The sequence below is a fragment of the Photinus pyralis genome, unplaced genomic scaffold, assembly GCF_008802855.1.
Source record: "Photinus pyralis isolate 1611_PpyrPB1 unplaced genomic scaffold, Ppyr1.3 Ppyr1.4_LG4, whole genome shotgun sequence".
NCBI classification, from domain to species: domain Eukaryota; kingdom Metazoa; phylum Arthropoda; class Insecta; order Coleoptera; family Lampyridae; genus Photinus; species Photinus pyralis.
Genome location: NW_022170511.1, coordinates 43784435 through 43805433, shown reverse-complemented (window position 1 = coordinate 43805433; position 20999 = coordinate 43784435). Strand labels below are relative to the sequence as shown.

Sequence of the window (20999 nt, the reverse complement as noted above, 5' to 3'; positions counted from 1 at the left end):
AATCAACATCGGAAATATGGTTTACATAATTTTGTGTATATTAACTGTTATATTTCTTATTATTTTAAGAACATTTGTGGGAAGTCGACTCGACTCGGGTATATTTAATAATTTCTGTTCAATATTAGAGCGAATGTTTACGCCCGGTACCTAAAAGCGAAGAAGATCCCCTATTTATTCAAGATTAAATCCGAATGAAACGTTCCTTAGTCGAACATTCAAAGCGTAATAAATCTAAACAATTATTTATTTCCGGCGAAGTACACCCGATTACACAAACGAGTGCCTCTTTGTGTAAATCCGCTGTAATTAAAAACGCACGAGGAAGAATCCATCTCGCGGCCAATTTATTTATACTATTGAACCGTGCGTAAATTTTGAATAATTCGAAATTTATACGACCGAATGAACACGCGACTAAGACAAAATTAAAGAAATGAAGCATATTATTAGTATAACGGTGGCGGCGCGCGTCCCTAAAACATTCCCCCTTTTGAATGGAAATCTTTGAAAACAAATCTCGTAATTAACGCAAAGAATTTGCACTTTTAAGGGTGTTCTGTGATTCATTCCGTGTCTTAATTAAGTAAGCCGTTTTTCGCTTTTTACATCTGATATACTTGATGTAGTCGGAATTTGTCAGATTTCTCTAATCCGCCTGTAAAGAAAGTAGGACAATTGGAATCATTTCTGTTTTCGCGAATCAAAAATGACTCCTTTTCTCTATACGTGTTAGGTGTTAGACTGTGGTTGATATGGTCCAAAATAAGAAGTTATTTCAGAGCAGAAATTTTTCCAACCTATCCTATACAAATTTGCTTAATTAAAGTGCCGCACTCACTGAGAATAAAGCATCACCAATTATAACCTTTCGAGAACTTACTCATTTTTTTAAATTTTTAATTAAAGAAAATATGCCTGAACAATTGCGTTTCCTTGACTTTTTATTTGCTATTTGGTTTAATTAACGCCGAAAAAAGGTTAGATATTACTATGTACGAAATGTGATTGCAAAGGTACTCCTCCAGAAAACTTAAGTTTGTATATTCAAAATTACCAGTTCAATGCATCAAACTGTACTGAATCAGATTACATCATAATTTCAAGCATTAAACGCATAAATTGTGCACAGTCAGTTATGCATTTTATAATGCCGACACAATTTAATTAACATTTCGTGTATGTACTCGTAGTTCCTGAAAATTAGCTGCCTTTTATGCTCTTGCGCATTTAAAACGGATTGTACATTTAGTTAATTACGTAACTTTGTATGTGTAACTTCCCGAGCTATTTTTAAAATAAAAGTTCGGTTTCTGGATTGACCGTTTCGGTTCGGATTGTCCGAATATTTAAATTTTACGTTTATTTACAATTTTATTTTGTTTAAAAATAAATAAAAACAATAAATTCCCTCGTGCTTCTTCGGTGATCCTTAATCTTATTTTTTTGTAATTTTTGATAGATGGCATTTTTAATTTATTTGTCGATTTGGGTTTTTTATTAGATGTTATTTGGGTCATTAAGAGCTTCGGTTTATGAACCGGGATTGAGTGTAGCTAGAACGGGGTTTTAAATTACACGCTGGAAATAGGTCCCGTTAAGTTACTTCTGCAACTAAATTAAGCACAGCTTGATAAAAATAAGCTGACATCGCAGAATCCGAAAGTCAGTATGTAGTCCTGAAAGCTGGTTGAACCAGTGAAAATTAATAAAATACCGCCGCCATTACTATTCCAACATTCACTAGGCGTTAAAAAACGATTTAGATTATTTTGCACGGAATTAATTCATTGGAAGATTGGTCGGGTAAGGTTCAGATAGATTAGCGTTCGAGCTTAGAAAATCAGTTTTAGTAAATTCAGGGCGACCTCGTGGTTCAGTTTTTTTGAAAAATCGGAGTGGTTTAAAAAGCGAATGGCTCCCCGTTCAATACTCAGCCGTATAAGTTGTAATCGCAGTAATTTGGGTAAAGAGTGCGAGTTAAAAAAAAATAAAGTTTGTTATAAAAAAATACGCCTAGGAATATGTGTGTATTCCGCCGTAATAATAAATTAACGAGAAAAAGTTTAACAGTAAAAATTCCATATCAATTTGTAATAAAGGTTAGTCGTACTTATGTATTTTGGCAAATTTACCCGATAACTTTAAGATCCATTGAAACGAGGGATCTTCAAGGATTTGGAAAAGTGCATAATTTATAAGTTTTTAAAAGTACGGCGCCGCTGCGTGAACCTACCGGCAACATACGTGTAAAGACCGGACGTCTACACCAGGCCTAATTTGGAATTTTTCCACGTACAGTGGTTCAAAATCCCGAAAAGCTGGCACACATTTGAAGGTATTGAGAGAATTTTCTAAAAATGAATACAGTGTGTCCCAGACAGATCGCATGGGATTGCTTGGACAATGTTTTGCAGTTTTAGATTCTTATTTAAAATTTGCTTGTGGAAAGTTGCCCATGCAATCCCACGCTATTTGGGACACACTGTATATCGGGAATTTTGAGTGCGCTGATTAAGAAACTGATGTTAGATTTTCTAAAAACAATATGGCGAATTCAATATGGTGGACAAAAATGACGAAATTTTGTTGTATTTAAATGGAAGTCGGAATAGTAGGCGTTTTTGGGCGCGTTAATCGCGAATCGGATGTCAATTTTTTTTTAAAACAAAATGGAGGATACAATATGGCGGATGAAAGTTACGAGCAATTGTTTTTAAATGAAAGTTGGTGTAGTAGGATTTTTGGATGCGCTGCACAGTGGGATATTTGAATTAATTAGCTGGCCAAAACTCAGAATAGAGACCGATTTCAATAACACTCGCTGAATACTGCACTGAAAATAACAAAAACAAGTGTAAATTGTGCACAACTCGTTTGCAGATAAAGCAATTTTTTTTAAATCGAAATAGTTTAGTAAATGGTTGGGGGTAGTAACATGCTATCGATGTTTGCTTTCTTGGTAGATGATTAATGAGAAGGAGGCTTTTTTACACATATAAACATTTAAAGGCAGCCTGGCATACATTCAAAATCCTCCGACACTCCATTCTGCTGCAGATATTTGCACTGAAAGCTTATTAACATCACCAATAGATATGTCTCCTCATTGTGCCTTTGAGAGTACTTTTCTCCGATAAACCATTTTCGAGCTGTTAAAATTTTGACATCATTAATCATCCCAATCGCCCTTTGTGAGTACCCAACAATCCGTTCTGGAGATATAAGGGACTATATTTGATCACGATAAGTGGCCGAGGAGGACTATGGTCGGTTGAAACCTTTCATTAGAGTACCATAAAGAATCAACCCTCCCCCTCACTTCCCAACCCATTTTTTGATAAGGGGTCATCAGAAAGAAGGGCGGTAGTTTGTAAAAAACGGTTCCTTTCGTTGAGACCATTAATTAGAATGCCATAAAAGATAAAATTAATTTCTACCCCCCTCCCCCCTCTCAAGAAAGAGTCTCGCGGGAAAGTTATAGTTTGAACAAACCGATCTATTTCGATGAGACCTTTCACCACAGTACTATAGGAATTTAATTCTTAAAGAAATGCGCTAAAAATGTTTTACATGGTGGCGGCTATCCAAATTATTCTATTCGAGCCAAAATAATCTAAGACTAAGAGGTCTCCATTTCACAGAGGAAACCGATCCAATTTTGTATGTGACGGCAAGGTATTCTTCAATTTTCAATATCTTATTTTGTAAATCCGTTTAATAATAATCTAAGTTTCAATTTCATGAAATCGGATTCATAAATGACGGAATTGAGTGGACTTAAACTTTGGCATTGGTATCGGCTATTCTCACTGTGAATTTCGTGCAATTCGGTTCATAAATGGTCGAGATGCCAAAAGGGCACTGTGAATTTTGAATCGACTGGGCTCAATCTTTGGCATTGCGTATTATATGGCTAGAGCTATAGCAAAGTTTAAATTTTGATGTAATTCGGTTCATAACTAACGGAGACGTCAAAAGAAAAATGAAGATTGATTCCGTCTTTTCCTGGGGAATATTCCATACCCCCAGACCTCCGGTTTTACATTCTACCGTAAGAGGTTTGGAGCACTTAGTACTTAAAACATAATTTTTAGACAAATTCTTTGTAGGTAAACGTCTTGAAAGAGAACGCCAGCACCGAGGGGTCTGGGGGGGCATGGAATACCCCCCGGTTCTACATTCTTCCCTAAGAGGTTTGGAGCCCTTAGCACTTACATAATGTTTCAAAAGTCTTTTTAGTCGAACGTTTCGAGGGAGAACGCAACACCGAGGGGTATTCGATTATCTTATGAGTTTTAGGGCAATGAAATGAAGATTGCTTCGGTCTTTTCCTGGGGGGGTTTCCATACCATAACAGTTTTATTTTAAAATGGCCAAAACAAGTGTGTCATGGACGATACAAATGATTGTGAAAAACAATTAGTTTAAAACAAAAACACAACAAATACATAAATTGACAAATACTGCTGTAACTCCTCTGGATACATATCTTTCCTTTAAAATAGCCCCATAAGAAAATCTAATGGATTTAAATCCGACGACCTGGCAGGCCATAAAATATGGACGTACCAATTCGGGAACATATCATTTAAATATTGCGTTACTATTTGCGCATTATGGACAAGTGCACCGTCTTGTTGAAAATATAAATCTCTCACAAATTTAAGGGCACATGATCTAGCATATTTGCTAACGCGTCTCTTAAAAATTTTCTTTGAAATCTGCAATAATGATTATTTCTTGCATTAAAAACAAGCCATGATTTGAAAAATTTGATTCATTTGTCCAGATGATACATTTTAAAATCTCTTCCTTCGTTTAATAACAAATACCAAAACTCACGGTGCCTTTCATAGTCTACAAGATGTAAATGTTGGACTTTTTAAGTTTAAACGCTCTGTATTTATTTTTGTAGCGCATTTTTTAAGAATCAAATTATATTATATTATAATTACCGTGTAGCAAATTTGAAGCCGATAAGAGCACTTCAATAGTGAAATCCTGACATTAAATATTGTAAATAAAATATCTAAGTGTTCCTATCGGCTTCATTTTTGATACACGGTCCATTACATTCTATATTGTGCAGTTTTTTTAAGTAACATTTCTTCGGATTCCCTCAAAAAATCCAATTAAAAATAAAAACATAAAAAAATCAAAGTAGGCCGAGGACGTTTTTTGAAATTTTCAAAGGCACTCTTGATTTTTCGAAACTAAAATTATGTCGCATATTAATTTCCAACCAAGCGAGACGACCAAACAATCTTTGTTACACCAATTATTTTGTATTCTGTGAAGATAATTCAGGGTTGGCGCTTTGAAAAAACCTTCATTTAATGCTAGAGTTGTAAGGTGTTGCAGGCGGCCTTCAATTTTTGCTGGCTCCCCCATAAATTATTTCCCAAGATACTGTTTCTGAAAGTAAAACTTTTACGCTACAACCAATTTGTCTCAGATTTTGCGTACGTGGTGCCAAATAAAATTTTTGAAAATTGAGGGGAGGGGGGAGTTAAAAACACGTATCCTTCACGGTATGAAACGTCTCGTCGAACGGAATTGGTGTATACAAACTATAGCTTTCAGTCACGACTTCTTTTCGAGATCAATGGGTGATGGGTTAGGGGGTGAGGAGAGTCACAAATTGGTTTTCTCTTTCATGGCGAGTCGCGTTAAGCTAAAGTAGGGTGGGGGGGGGGGGCTGGTTTTATCCTTCATGGTACTCTAATGAAGGGTGTCAACGAAAGGAATTAATTTCTACCAACCATAATCCTCCTCCTCGACTTCTTATAGTGATAGGATATATTCCCTTATATCTCCAGAACGAATTGTCGGAAGTCACAAACGGCGATTGGGGCGTCTGGCAGAAATATATCCATTGGTGATGTCAAAACTATAAGAGCGAATATCTCGAAAACGGTTTGCCGGAGGAAAGGCAAAATCTGCAGAATGTAGTGTAGGAGGATTTTGAATGTATGCCAGGCGGCCTTTAAATGTTTGCGTGTAAAGAACCTGCTCCCTTTATAAACCTACCATTTAGTGAGCTATTTCGGTTTAAAAAAATGCGCTTTATCTGCACAAGAGTTGTGCACAATTTATACTTGTTCAAATTTTACTCCTCCTACACTACACTGAAACAAGTTGAATTAGGTTGGGTTTTGACTTGTTGTTATATTAGCACGTATTCAGTATTCAGCAACAATAATAGCAACTGACCGTTGTAAACAACATAAATAGTGCTGTTGTTTCGGTCACAGCACTCTAAATTCTGAATCCATATACAGGGCCGGATTGACGGGGGGGGGGGGGGTATGGGGGGTGTCACACCCCCCCCTAACGCGTGACCATAGTCGGCAAAACTTCAGTTAGTCGGCACTCGGCAAATCGCTATTCAAATTAAATTAATTAAATATTGGAAAAAAATTGCGTAAAATACGCCGGTAAGCCGGAAAACCGTTTTGTAGCCGCCCCTTCCACGCAAAATGAAGAAATATTGGTTATTACTCTCATTGATATTACGAGGATGTAGACCCATTACCTTTCATGGTTAAAGGTCGCTTAAAAATGTTCCGCAAATTTTTCTAACCGTTATGTTTGCATGGGTTTAAAAGTTGCGATAGGGATAGATGGTAGATAAGTATACAGGGTGGTCATTTTTAGCGCCTGGCGATGGGATCTCTTATGTTGAAAACTAATGGTCAAATTGGGGTAAAGTTAAATTTAAAATGCGAATCAATCATTGAAACCACTTGTGGGATATCTCTTTTAGTTTCAATAATTAAAAAGAACTGAATTCTGCGTTTTAATAATTCTGTATTTAAAAAAAACGAGTATACCTATTTATTTATTTATTTATTATACTTCAGAAATGGGCGGTTTAGACTATGACATTATTTTTTGAATTTGTTTTGAACGTAGGGGTCACATTGAATTTTTAGATTTTTTTAATAAAGAATTTACTATGGATTTCTATATTACATTTTAAATATAACACTTAATTATTCAATTGTCACGAGAGTGTCTTTTAGACAAAAATCGGTTTTGGATAGATTACTACCTACTTTTAACTTAATAATAATATATAATAAAATCTTGCCAAAAGAACGCTTTACTACATTTAAAACGACATTTTTATTAATTATTTTGATTATAAATGTAAACTACCAAAGCAAATCCGCAAATGAGTTTGGCTGCAATTTCTAAAGCACTGTCGTGAAAATTGAATAATAAGGTATTTTGGTAAAATCAAAGTAGTAAATTAAAAGCTATGGCACGTCAGAGAAAAATAACTCTGATGAAAGTTCATAAGATGAACTCTAACTCTAATGACTCTAACGCAAAAAAAAGTTATATGCCATTCTGGCCATATTTATCAAATTCCTCTGTAAAAGTCTTCTAAACGTCCCACTTCGACTCGGTTTTCGTGCAAATAGAAATAAAATAGAATCCATATCCATGACAGCCGCGAAAAAAGAGCACTCTGTATAATGACAAATAATAAAATAATAATAATTATTATTACTTTGGTATTTATTATATAGTTTATAATTAAAAATCATTTGCGTTCCTCTATGGCGGATAATTGGCTAACTGCCTTATTGGTTCTAAGTAATCAGAAAAAGATATAGCAGACAGTATACATTTGGAAAAAATAGGGTCACAATGGGCAGCGTTAAAATGCCGTCCTTTAATGTTGTACGGTGTATTATTTTGAATTTTTAGTGAAGTCGGCATTTTTTATTGCATACACCCCCCTCACTCGGAGCCTCTGACTACGGCCCTGTCCATATAACTTGTTTCGTCCATGGCACACTTATTTTACGTATAATGAAGTAAATCTAAACGTGCATGTTGCTCATAAAAATTGCTATCTAAAGATCTATTAGATCGCTGAATTGAGAATAAAATTCTCTATCGAAAAGTTTCTAAAAAGATCACGCACGTTCTCGAGATTTCCCGAGTACCTGCGACGTCAGCAGATCGCATTTCTCGCTTTCGTTCCTTATCGCCGGTGGCTAATCTTTTACATGGCGCCTCGATGTTTAGAATACTCGCTACGGTACTATGGGTGACACCTTTCTGAATTTTCTATAAAATAATTGCCCCTCGAGAGCAGGGCTGTCCAACGTAACGCCGGTCGCGACCTAGTTTTTCGCTTTTTCTCTCAAATACGAAATGTGCACAATATGATTGTAAAGTTGCATATAAAGATGTTATAATACGGCCCTCCAAGTTGCATTTCTTTTAAAGTGACCCTTGAGCTACTTAAACTTGGACAGCCCTGCTCTAGAGAATCTATAGGCTGGTCAATCTAGGCAGGTTTATACAAGTGAGATAGAAAAAATTAGCAACAAAATGATCTCTGCGGGAATGAGTACTCAATAGGGTCCTTATTAATCCATCAAAAATCGCACTTTGTCGCAGTGGTGGAACTTGGAAAAAAATGGCCGCCATCTTGATTTTTTTCGAATTTATTAAATATTTCGTAAAGTATACATTATATCAAAAAAACTCAAGAGACTTTTTTTTATGGAGAATCAAAAGTTACCTATAATAAAAAATGTTTGAACAATATCTTTGTGCATCGGTATTAAACAGTATGAGTTCAATATCAAATTGTGCTATTTGTGATAAAGACACGAGTGAAAAAACTGTTGCCGTAACCAAAAAAGGGTTAATATCTTTAGTTAAAGCATGTCGTGCCCGCGGAGATGAAAAATATACCAAATTTGAAGAGCGATGACGAAGAAGACGACTTATAAAGTAACATTTATTTTAATTACTTAGTATCCTTGAGCCTGCTCGAATATTCTTATTATTATATTTGTTTTTCTCCCCTAAAAGTATTTGGATTTTTCTTATAACATTTTTTTTGTGTTATGTAGTTTTTCATTCGGTACATAAAAACTCTTTGAGCTTTTTTATAAAATGCATACTTTTCCAGATATTAACCAAATTAAAAAAATCCCTATATAGCTAATTCTAAAATCACTAGATATAGAAAGTACCGCAATCATCCGCCATTTTTGGGTAAATTTGCTGCCAACTTAAAAAAATTGAATAGCTGTCATTTTTTATAAAAATATATACAAATATCTCCAAACAGGTGGAACAATCCCTAACATTAAAGTTACTAGAATCTGGTAACTTCCGCCATTTCTGGGCAAAAATCATGCGTTCTCTCTCTAACACACGAGCCCAAGGATTGCGGTACTTTCTATATTTAGTGACTTTAGCTAATTCATATAAATCTCAATTTTTTTTTTGTTTTTTTGGCATATATTCCTGAAAATGTCTCTATTATAGGTATATTTTGATTCTCTATAAAAAGATCTTTCGAGTTTTTTTAATTAAATGCATACTTTACGAGATATTCAATAATTTCAACAAAAATCAAGATGGCGGCCATTTTTTTTTCACCAATGCGACAAAGTGCGATTTTTGAGGGGTTAATAAGGACCCTATTGAGTACTCATTCCGCAGAGATCACTTTGTTACTAATTTTTTCTACTTCAACCCCCTATTTTGACTAGCCTACTACTAGCAACCCCAATTTCATTGAAGCAAAAATTTAACTCGATTCCGTTTTTTAATGAAAATGCGTTTAAGGGTGTTTTTCAGGATTCAAATATTTTATTTTAAGATGGTTATCCCTCTAGAGAATCCATTGACGTTGATCTAAAAATCCGGTTTAAAATCAGTTTTTGTAATACCAATGGTCACAACTCACAAGAGTGCCGGTGTATCCAGAAACGTCAATAAATAGATTAATTGGTAATTGAAATTGCAGGGTGATAAAAACCTAAAAATAACACCTGCCCATTTAAAATAATAATAATAATCTTTATTCTTCTCCTATAAAAGTAATGACATTGAAAAAAATTCGAAAACAAAAAAGACAGAAGAATCACAAGGCGAAGTTCAGATATACAAAGAGAAATCTTCGTATCCTGTTCTACCACTTAAAAATTTCGATTGTGAAATCTCATGCCATTGTGAATCCCTTCTCGCGATTTCCATTGCTCTGATATTTGTTGCTTACTATCCAAATGGGCACTGGGCATTGATTAAAAATAAAATCTATATTTAATTAATGCCCCCTGCCACCGAAGACATTGTTGACATTGTAGTCATTGTTCCGTTTTAGTAAAACTTATGAACAAATTCACCAATTTCCTTTAAGCTTGCGTCCAAGTTATGGGTAACCACTGTGTACATATCAAAATAGCTACATGATGAAAATCGAATGTGATATCAGCAATTTTACAACCACATTGTGGTATTGTGTACGAAATTATCTGATTAAATCAGCTCAACAAGAAAAACCATTACCATGAAGTCTTTTATTACATGTTTATTAGTAAAGGCTCGACACCGGGGTAGGTGGGTACTTTGTTCTCTCGACGGCTTTTCGTACAGTAATTTTTGTGTTGAAATAATTCGCAATTCCACTAAATATGCATAAAGGACGAGGAATAATGAATTGGAAATTAACTTTTAATGTTAAATTAGTAAACGTTCGAGAAAATGTATTCAGCTTCAAAAGCTCTTATAAAATAATTTCCCATTTGAACTTGTTTCTTAAACGAAGAAACGCAAACGAAGCAGACAAAAGGTACACGTTCATATGTAATACGAAATTAGATCGAGAAGTCTATTCAGAAGCCAATTCTTGGTTAAATTGGGACGGGAGCTTTCCCAAGGGAAACCGCGCATTTCCCCCTCGCCCAACTATACACTCGCTTTTCTTCCTATTTCGTACATATTATCCAAATTTAAAACGTATGTAATCAAATAAACTGTTAATTATCCCTTAAAAATAGCTGGTCGCCTTATCTCCACATCCTGTATAAACAACAGTAGCAAAGAACGTTTGTGTTTAGCGTAGCTACTGTACGTATTTTATGTATTATTTAACAGGAAAACACACTTATAACATTGCTGTACCAGAATATTAAACAACAATTATCTTGTTCAAGTATTAATATTGTATATTTGAAATACAAGCGGATGATGTACAGTAGAACAGTTTGTTAGTTGGGTCCCCGCAAGCTCATCTCCACGTCGAAGGTACGCAAGTTTCACTGCTCAGGTGGCCGTTTCTCACGGTTCAAGTGAAGCCACCCTCCTAGAGAACCGATTCTAATAACGCCGTCGAAATTCGCTAATAATTTCCAATCGAATCATTCACATTCGAAAAAACGTCGTTCCCCTCCTCCGACTTTAAAGGTAGCCAAAACCCTCTATATTTTGTATATAAATAGTATAATTTTAATCCCCCCATTGTGCACGGGGAAAAAATTCTATTGTGTCCTAAACAGGCCTCACTTAACCGCAAATGTATTTGAAATAAATCATGTTCAATAATAGTAAGAAAAGCATCCCCCTAGTGTTGTGGTCGCGCCGTAAATATCCTTTAAAAAACGCTCACGCGATTTACCTGAATTTTGGAAGTAAAAAAGGAGAAAAAGTAAGTTCGCACACGACCTGATCTATAATTACAAATGCAAAACGGGGGGTGAAATCTGCCAGTCACATTCGTAATGTATCATTTTAAAGGCCAGCTGTTTAAATTTAAGCAAAGTTGGGCTTTTAATCCCCGCTCGGATGTGAAAAATGCCTAATTGCCTGGTTAGAAAGGACCGAAACCGACGATTAGGCAAAATATCACCATCGTCCGCTCGATTGTTATTTATTTACGAGGATGCAATATTAATCTCGGTCCATCTTTCGGCGGTGACAATAGGAAATTAATCCTTGAAGCGAAAGATTCACTATGTGTATTAAAACTAGGGAGTTGCTTTGAGATTCGCTTTGAAGTGCGCGCCCAATGAATATTTGTCGCAATTGATGATTTAGCTGGAAAATTCAACCCGCATTTACATATCTGGAAATTTCGAGACAAGCAGAACGCATCGATGTAGTCGGTGGTATTTATAGAGCGTGCTCGCGTAACAAAAAAGGTGTTAGATTCAAACAAGCCGTGCTCAAAAAGGTAGAAGTAATGACGCAATGTCATTCGACACGTTTGGTAATGAACCGGTAAAGCAGACGACACGGCACGACAAATACGTGCTGTACAAAATGTGCTTCGTTGCGTCAACGAGTGCCTCAAATCTGTATACACACTCAACAGGCCATAGTTCTCGCGCACACATGCATGTAAACATTATATAATCACATTGTTAATGTTCCATTTTTCTATCTCTCTGAATCCCGTACTAAGCTTCAATTACGTTTTGAACCCACCAATTGATCTATTTTTGGAATTTTAACACCCCGCTTTTAATGTAGAAACGCCCGATGCTTTTGTTTCACGCGTCATTGCTTCTTTATCCGCGTCAGTTTTGACGAAAAAATCAGTCCAATTGCTGAAGACAAATCTGAAAACTGCAAATTTCCTAATGGATATAAATCGAATTTAATTGAATGGACAGCACGAGTACGCTAAAGCCTAGGGCGCAGAAAAAGAGTGGTGGCAAAGTTATAATACATCTGCTTCGATTGTCTTCGTCGCTCAATATTTGCTTGGAAAAGTAGTACCTACATTGCTCCAAGTTCTGCACCTCATTTGATATTATTTATAGGTATAGTATATGCGGATAAAAATAAGGGTAGCTTTGAGATTCCCGAGTACCTACCATGTATCTGCGAAATATTCGTAATTTGAAAAAGTACATAAAATGTTCTTAGATATTCGTCGTACAAATACTTTCATATTGTAACGGAAACGCTCCAGACATGACGTCGCCTTTGGCGCTCTGGAATTTTCTACGCGCGCGATAGTGGGATTTGTGTAGGAATATTCGAGAATGTACGCGGATGTTCTGGACTTACATTGCTTGCGTGTATAAATGGTTGCGGACCGAACATCGTCTACTACCGAACGAGTACGGACGAAACATCGAGCGCGGAAATATAAATTGCGAAGTGTGTGATATAAATAATCGATATAAATTGTTCGGAATTTATAGTGTTTTAGTTTTGTTTAATAAATATTGATATAAATCGAACCCGAATTTATAAATCACGTTACAATATCTTCTAGAAATTTTCCTACAATCTTTCCTGAATATTTTAGAATCCTCTTAGAATCCTAGTAGAATCTTCGTAGGATATTCTATAGAAACGTCTAGAATCGAAATCTAAGAATACTCTTAGAGCATTCGCAGTATCTTCTTAATATCATCGTAAAATTTTAGAATGTGCAGGGTGGTCCAAATTGGTCACTTTCTTATAGAAATGCCCTTTATTTTAAGAGATATGAAAAAATGGAGCTAGGAGTTCAATCTTAAAGAGAAAATCTCTGTGACAAACATAATTCAGCTATGGCCATTAGGGGACGTTTCTCGAATTTAATCGATTTCTTTAATGCGCTATAAGTTTCTTATTATTAAAGATAATTGATTTTGGCAAAATCTTTCTTAGGGCACTTCTTTATCTATAATCTATCGCGATTCACAGTGTGTATACAGGGTGTTTGGTTTGTCCTATACGACCTTAAACTACATTTTTTCATATGGACCACCCTATACCTATATTTTGGAGTTTGAAAAGAGCAACAGATGGCAGGATTGTTTAAACTGAAAATTTCTTTATTATTTTGACATTTTTATTGCTTCCAAATATATGTAATTTCAAATTTCTTTTGTTCACCATGGAAACCTAGATGTCTGCAATAAAAATAGTTTAATGTATAAAATGCAATATTGCAAATAATATTTAATATAAATATAGTGATACATCAAAATTTAGGAAATTTTACACTCTTTTCAAAAACTCCAAAATAAACAGGGTAGGCCATTAGTGTGTGGGTGAATGTTAATGGACCCTTAAAGCTACAATCTAAAAATATTTTCACCGAAATTGCAATTGTTATACAGAGTGATTTATATCAAAGTTGTATTTTTTTTAATGGAACCCCCTGTATATTATATTAAATAATGGGTAGATATCATGTGTAATACATAAGGTCACACTAAAATTGACCAAGGAATCCAAATATGTAATAATATATAGGGGGTTCCATTAAAAAAATGCAACTTTGATATAAATCACCCTGTATAACAATTGTAATTTCGTTGAAAATATTTCTAGTTTATAGCCTGAAAGGCCCTTCAACATTCTCCTACAATGAATTTTATTTTAAGTATGCGCGTTAATACACCCACAATCTTTCACCCACACACTAATGGCCTACCCTGTACATATAGGGTGGTCCACATGAAAAAAATGTGGTTTAGGGTCGTATAAAAAACCAAGCCCCCTATATAAAAACGATTGATTCTACATAAAAAAGTCCTCTAAGAAAGATTTTGCCAAAATCAACTATCGAGGCATTAAAGAAATAAATTAAATTCTAGAAACGCCCCCTAGCGGCCAAACGATTAGAGATAGCTGAATTCTGTTTGCGCCAGTGATTTTCTCTTTAAAATTGATCTCCAGATACCTAGGTCAATTTTTTCCTATCTCTTGAAATAAAGCGCGTATCCATAAGAGAGTGTCCAATTTGGACCACCCTGTAGCCAACTTCTTAGAGTCTCCTGGGATCATGAGGGAAATCTTGAGACTTTTCGGAGTTCTTGTGCAATCTTCTGAGAGTCTTAAAATATTCAAAACGTCGTAGGATATTTCGTCTTGAAATTTTTTTAGAATATTCTCAGAATTTTCGTAAGATCTTGCCATCTCCTTTTAAAAACGTTATTAGACTCTGTGTAGCGTGTTTAGAACATTCAGAAAAGAACCCTTGGCCCATTTAGAGTTGGGATTGTAATTATCGTGGTAAATCGTAATAAAACAGTGTGTCCCCCGATTTTTTGCTCGTAAAAAAGTTTCGGATTGACTTTAGAGCTTCTAAAACTAATGTCTGACATCATTTTAGTTTAAAAAAATCAAGGGTGCCTTTGAAATTCTCAAAAAAAAGTTTTTGGACAAATGTTAAGAAAAGTTGTTTAGAATTCATAAAAAAACTGAGTAAATGTTTAAGTCCTAGGCCTACTTTGATTTTTGTATGGTTTTATTTTTCTAACTGGATACTTTGAGGAGGTCCAAAAAAATCTTACTTAAAAAAAACTATTAACAAAAGAATGTAATGGCCCTGTAGCGAATTTAAAATCCTCAATTTACCTACATTATATAATGTAAATAAAATATCGAAGTGTTCCTATCGGATTCAATTACACGGTCATTACATTCTATTGTGAATAGTTTTTTTCAGTAACATTTTTTCGAATTTCTTCAAAAAATCCCATTAGAAAAAAAACCAAAAAAAAATCAAAGCAGGCCTAGGACGTTTGTTTAATATTTCAAACGCACCCTTGATTTCTCTAAAGTAAAATTATGTCAGAAATTAAATTCCAACCAAGCGAGATGCCAAGAGGCGACCAAACACTTGGGGGACACACTGTAAATTTGTTTGATATTCTGCATGGCCCACGGAAGACATTCAGTGGTTCAACGACGCTTAAAAGGGTGTTGAAAATTTGCTGTGCAGATAGCACGGACGATTCTGCCCTTCTAAGAATATGTGTACCAAATTTTATTCTAATCGGTTAAGCCGTTTAGTCGGAAATGAGAGTACAGACCGACCGACAGACCGACATCATGACGACACGTGGATTTCCGTCAAAAGAGTGGGGAGGGGGTCATTTTTACCCCAATGCAGTACCTCCCTTACTAACGTACGGGTGGTAATAAGGGTAGTTTTGAGATTTCAGAATACCATGTAACATATTCGTAATTTGAATAAGTAGATAAATTCTTCTTAGATTTGTCCTACCTAATACTTCATATTTTCTAGGAATTTTCCCTGAATATTTTAGAATTCTCCTAGAACCCCCTTTTAAAATCTTTTTAGAATCTTCGCAGACTCAGCATATTCCGAAAAAAAATTTCGAATTTAATTATTTTTGCGTTTATTTTGAGTGGACGGGGTTTCAGCCAAGGCTGCTCTACCAACCCTATACACCATACAGTTAGAAATATCAATGCCCGAACCCGGGTTCGAACCAAATGCTGTTCAAAATTCAGAAAAAAAAAACTGAGTAATTTCACAGTCCTAGGTCTACTTTGACTGTTTTATGGTTTTATTTTTTAACCGGATATTTACAGCAATCCAAAAAAATGTGTTAAAAAAATTTATAATTACCGTGTAGCAAATTTGAATCCGATAAGAGCACTTCAATATTGAAATCCTGACATTAAATATTGTAAATAAAATATCTAAGTGTTCCTATCGGCTTCAAATTTGATACACGGTCATTGCATTCTATTTTGTACAGTTTTTTTAAGTAACATTTTTTCGGATTTCCTCAAAAAATCCAATTTAAAATAAAAACATTAAAAAATCAACGTTGGCCGAGAACGTTTTTTGAAATTTTCAAAGGCACTCTTGATTTTTCGAAACACGCAGCCATCTCCTAGCAACTTAGAGTCGTATACATGTTTTTCAATCATTATAATTCCTCATATCTCATGAGCGGAGTGTCGGAGGAGGGCACTTACAAAATGCGATTGGAACATCTGAACGAAATATATTTATTGGTGACGTTAAAACTTTCAGTGCAAGTATCTGCCGAACGTAGTCTCGGAGGAGGGTATAAATTTGGGGCTTGGTGGGTTTCAGAAAGGGGTATACTTCTGTAATACACCAATTTTATTATACCTTCTGCAGGGGATGTTATAGTAGTCAGTTGTGTACAGGGTTTCTTGGTAAATTTTGGGAATACAAAAAGGTCTCAGATAAAAAGTCATTAAAGAATGAAATTAATGACACGCAATATTATATAGGTATTTGTAATAGGATGTACAGGGATACTCAAAACTATAAAAATATACAGGGTGTCCCATTAAAGATATAGAAAACTTATTTTTTGGCGCTCTCTGTAGATTGAATTCAACCAGATACCTACTACATTTTTAGTCGATACAAATAAACTACACAAGAGTACTGCAACTGTAACACTTTGGTGGCGAGTCTAAGAGGGGGGTTTGGGGGATATGGAATACTCCCCAACCAAACATACACTCTCTTCTCCCTGGAATGTGTATAGGTATCAGAATTGAACACATGTCATAACTCATAAATGATATTGATTAGATAATAAAATAATAAAAGTGCTGGGTTTCAACAGATACGTTCGTGCGGAAAAGTTAAGTTTTGAACATTTTTTATTTTTTTCAGATAAAGAAAGTTCGACGGCCCTCCATGAAAATGATCACAGGAATGCTTTGTGGGTGAGTGGCTTTTATTTAGGTGAAGGGTTGTAATTTTAGTGGTACATCGTATCAATTTGTTAGAAATTAGAGCTGCATGACTGCAGAAGGGTTTAGAGTGTCTCATTTATATTCTTCTAGTAAAGACAAGCATATCGCATGTTCTAAACATCAGATACAGTCCTCAAATCTACCGCAGTGTATAAAGAGTTCCTGTAACCTGCATCAATTTAAATGCCAACTTAAAAATTATTTAATTGTAAATTGTTTTTACTCCATCGCCGAATATTTCAAATTTTGCAAAGAAAAGTAGTCTTTTGAACTGTCTATTTTATGTATCTCATGTTTGTCATAGTTTAATGTCTTATTAATTGTTTGTCATATACTTATACTTACCATGACACTTCCTATACAATATCGTGAATTGTCCAAAGGAACTATAAATAAATAAAATTTAAAAAAAAATAAAATAAAAAAAACAAAAGTTATAGACTAGAAACTAATTTCGAAAGAAAATTCAAAGGGCTGTAACTTTTGAACTAGTAGCTCAATCTTGGAACTGTTTGAAATTATGGATTCTACAGGCCACGTTCTATAAGAATTTTTTTTTCCGGGTCGATCTGAGACAATTTTTTTTGAGGCCCGAAAAAAAAGGCTTCCTTTTTTTACCAAAAATCGACTGAACCAAAATTTCTCGGGAAAACACTTTTTCTTATTAATTTTGGTGCGTGGAATCCAAAACAATTCGTACTTTACATGACATTTCGGGAAGTACCTACTGATCAATTCATGGAAAATGCGCCTTAAGGCGAAGGCCTTTTTTTCCTTTTTTTATCTTCTATAGGGGGTGTTTAAATAGTTCAAAAGCTAGTTTGCAACTGCCTTTTAAAGGGTATCTCTTCATTGTGTTAAAATTACACAATTTTTAAGTAAAAAATCAGCTGACCTGGTCTGCATTTAGTACTAGGGTTGAATTTTCGTGGTACATCCTATAAATTTTACATTTTTCACGTCAAAATTGGCACGGATAGGACATTTATGGCCAACGCCCAGATTATAAGGTATCAACTAAAATCTTTGAAACAAAAATTTTGGAATAGTTAGTTACGGTCAACAGACAGCGCAAACTAATTCGATTGAAAATTAGGCCGCGATATTTTAGGTTTAATATTTTGCATGCTGGCATTCAACGCATAGCCAGGTCAGAACAACAGATTAATCGCAGCAAACTAAAAAAAATTGATCTCGAGCGTAGATTGCGAGCGGAAAAGAAAAAAAAAGCATTCAACATTCAGAGATTTCAAACTTAGACAAATGAAACGCAAACACCAAATGAAAAGAGTCGCATTTACTCGTCTGAATGTAGGTAAAATTGAAACGTAGAAGGAAGGCCTCTGTTTGTTCGCCAAGTTTGTCCTCATCTGCAATTGCAATAGAATTTTGCTCGGCCAGATTTTATCAGCGATTTAACAGCGATAGCGATAGAAAAGGGGGGCGTATTCGCGCTTAAATATTCAAACTTCATTTGTGTCACAATGGCCGGCTTACTGGCTATTTGTTTCACGCCTTGATGTGTCGAAACCCTTTGATCTCTTCCAGCGGTCATTTCCAAACAAAACGGTGCCAGTTTTGACACCCTTTTAACGCCTCGCCGCAACAAAGAATTGCAAATTCTAAATAAAATGGAAAATACTTCCGATGATTAATAGGGTAACGTTTCGACCGTGTATATATCATTTAAGAGGCGGCTTCGAAAGAAAGTTATTATCTCGAAAAAGGTATAATTGCCAACAAAACAAAAAATATATCAGAAACGATATTTCACGTGTTATTTTTCATTCGGCCACAATTTTTCATTTCGAACAAGATTTCTGTTTGTAATTTACCGTTTTTAATTGTTTCTTTGTTTCTGAAGCTGCATTTGGTTCCTTTTTTTCTTCGTTGTGGGCGCAGGTAGATCAGATTCCTTTATATGATTGGCATTTTAATTAGTCATCGTCGTAGTATTAGTAGTGGCGAGGGTGAGCCGGGCGTTATTTGTAACCGTACCAACTTAACAACAATAAAAGCTTTTAAACTGTAGGTACTTTAATTATATTTGCGCGTCGTTTTATCTGTTTGTAGGGCGTTATCTCGGTCGAGTAATGAATGTATTTAAGGCTAAATTTGAATGTGGCGCAAAATCAATAAGCAATTTGTGTAAAAATCGAAATTTGTGATAACGGAACGATAAAGGGGTTTACTTTACCCCCAGAACTCATAATAGCGCGATGCAACAATAATAATAATGATAGTATAAGCCGAGGCGAAATCTTCCCGACAGTAATTGGGCTTTTGTTAGCGGCGCCCGTTGCACGTCGAATTAAAATTCATTTAAATAATATAATCTACGTTGGCGGTGCAAAGTTTCGCTTATTAAAACGTAGGCAGTGTCGCTTAGTAAAGCCCGGGTACTCGGAAATTGCTAAGTATAAATTCACCTTAAGATGACGTTAATGAAATTTTCTTATTTCTATATTTATTGCGCTCGTGTGTCTGCCCCCGGAACATGCCAGGGACCGGGGATTACACTGGTTTCTCGGTTTTTGTAGCTATTTCATTATGAACTGAGGTGCGAAATATGTCGAGGGAATGTTATTTGTTGCCTCTTACTTGGGGTTAACTTTCTCACAAAAATCATTCTAATGTCTTTATTAATTTCGTTACTCGACGAATTATTCCCGCACTCCTCCTCCTAAACGTAAATTAGTTTTAAGCCGAAACATTCCACCTGTCTCGTTACGCTGTTTACAAACTACCTTCTTAAGAATTGATTAGGTGTTTTGACACTTTTTCCCTAAAGGCCCCGTCAAAATATTAGGTATTATGATTACATTTTGTCTTCACTAATACACGCAATTTGTCAAACCCTCGATATTATAATAAACTCGTCCCATATTATTTAAATAAAGTTGCCACACTGAGACATGCTGTGCCATCAGTGTTCAGGAGTATCCAATTTTCTCTGAGGGGAAGAAAATGGCGAAAAAGTAAGTTGTCTAAGTTTTCACAAGCAGAAAATAGGGATTCCCATTATGGGGTACCAAAAACTCTGACCTGCCATTGTTATAGGTTTTCACCCCACCTCTACCACTTTTTCTGCAAAATTATTCTTGAATTTTTCTCCCAGTCTAAACAGTCCAACGGTCCCACCTAAGAAATTGGTTGGCTAGAAGGAAAAACTAATTGCTGTAGGCTGAAGGTTTCAGACCGATTTTGGGTAAATATAGAAAAAGAAAAACTACTAGCGGCAGAATCGCGTACTACGAAAACTACGCGCGCAGCAACGTCATTCCGGAAACACTTTGATACCCGTAGTGCTGTCGTGCAATAATAATAAATAACCAGCTTTGGACACGACTGGGTCACCTAGCACTACCAAAATCATTGTAGTTGTCAAATTGTATATTTTGATTTTTCAGTAAAGAATTTTTATTAAAATGTACACCACACACAACCGTTTTCTGCTTTATTGTAACTAAAATAGCGAATCATTTCATTTGCAATAGAGTGCCTTGAAAACAAAAAATGATAATTGTTGTCAAACGTCAATTGTTTTTTATTGCCTACTTTACAATAATTAAAATAAGGTATAGACAGGGTATGTGGTAAATACATCATTTTACTAAAAAAATTTCTCTATGAAAAAATCCAATAATACAGTTCTAATAATATCGTAATCTAAACCGCCCATTGCTACCACCTTTCTGGTGAAGTGAACATTTAGAAAAATGCATTCTTCAATT

General features: G+C 35.2%; 2 protein-coding genes across 4 annotated transcripts in view; one reads left to right on the top strand and one right to left on the bottom strand.

The window, feature by feature from the left end:
• Positions 1-20999, top strand: part of LOC116169834 — a 182782-nt gene that overhangs the window by 115430 nt on the left and 46353 nt on the right. For both annotated transcript variants that reach the window (XR_004145088.1, XM_031486012.1), the window contains one exon: positions 17183-17235. Coding sequence is in view for 1 of the 2 variants with exons in the window: in XM_031486012.1 (XP_031341872.1) it covers positions 17183-17235 (53 nt within the window). In the remaining variant the exon portion in view is untranslated. The remainder of the gene's footprint in view (positions 1-17182; positions 17236-20999) is intronic.
• LOC116169832 (dachshund homolog 1-like) overlaps positions 1-20999 on the bottom strand; it is a 162536-nt gene that overhangs the window by 102389 nt on the left and 39148 nt on the right. The gene's annotated exons all lie outside the window — the stretch shown is intronic.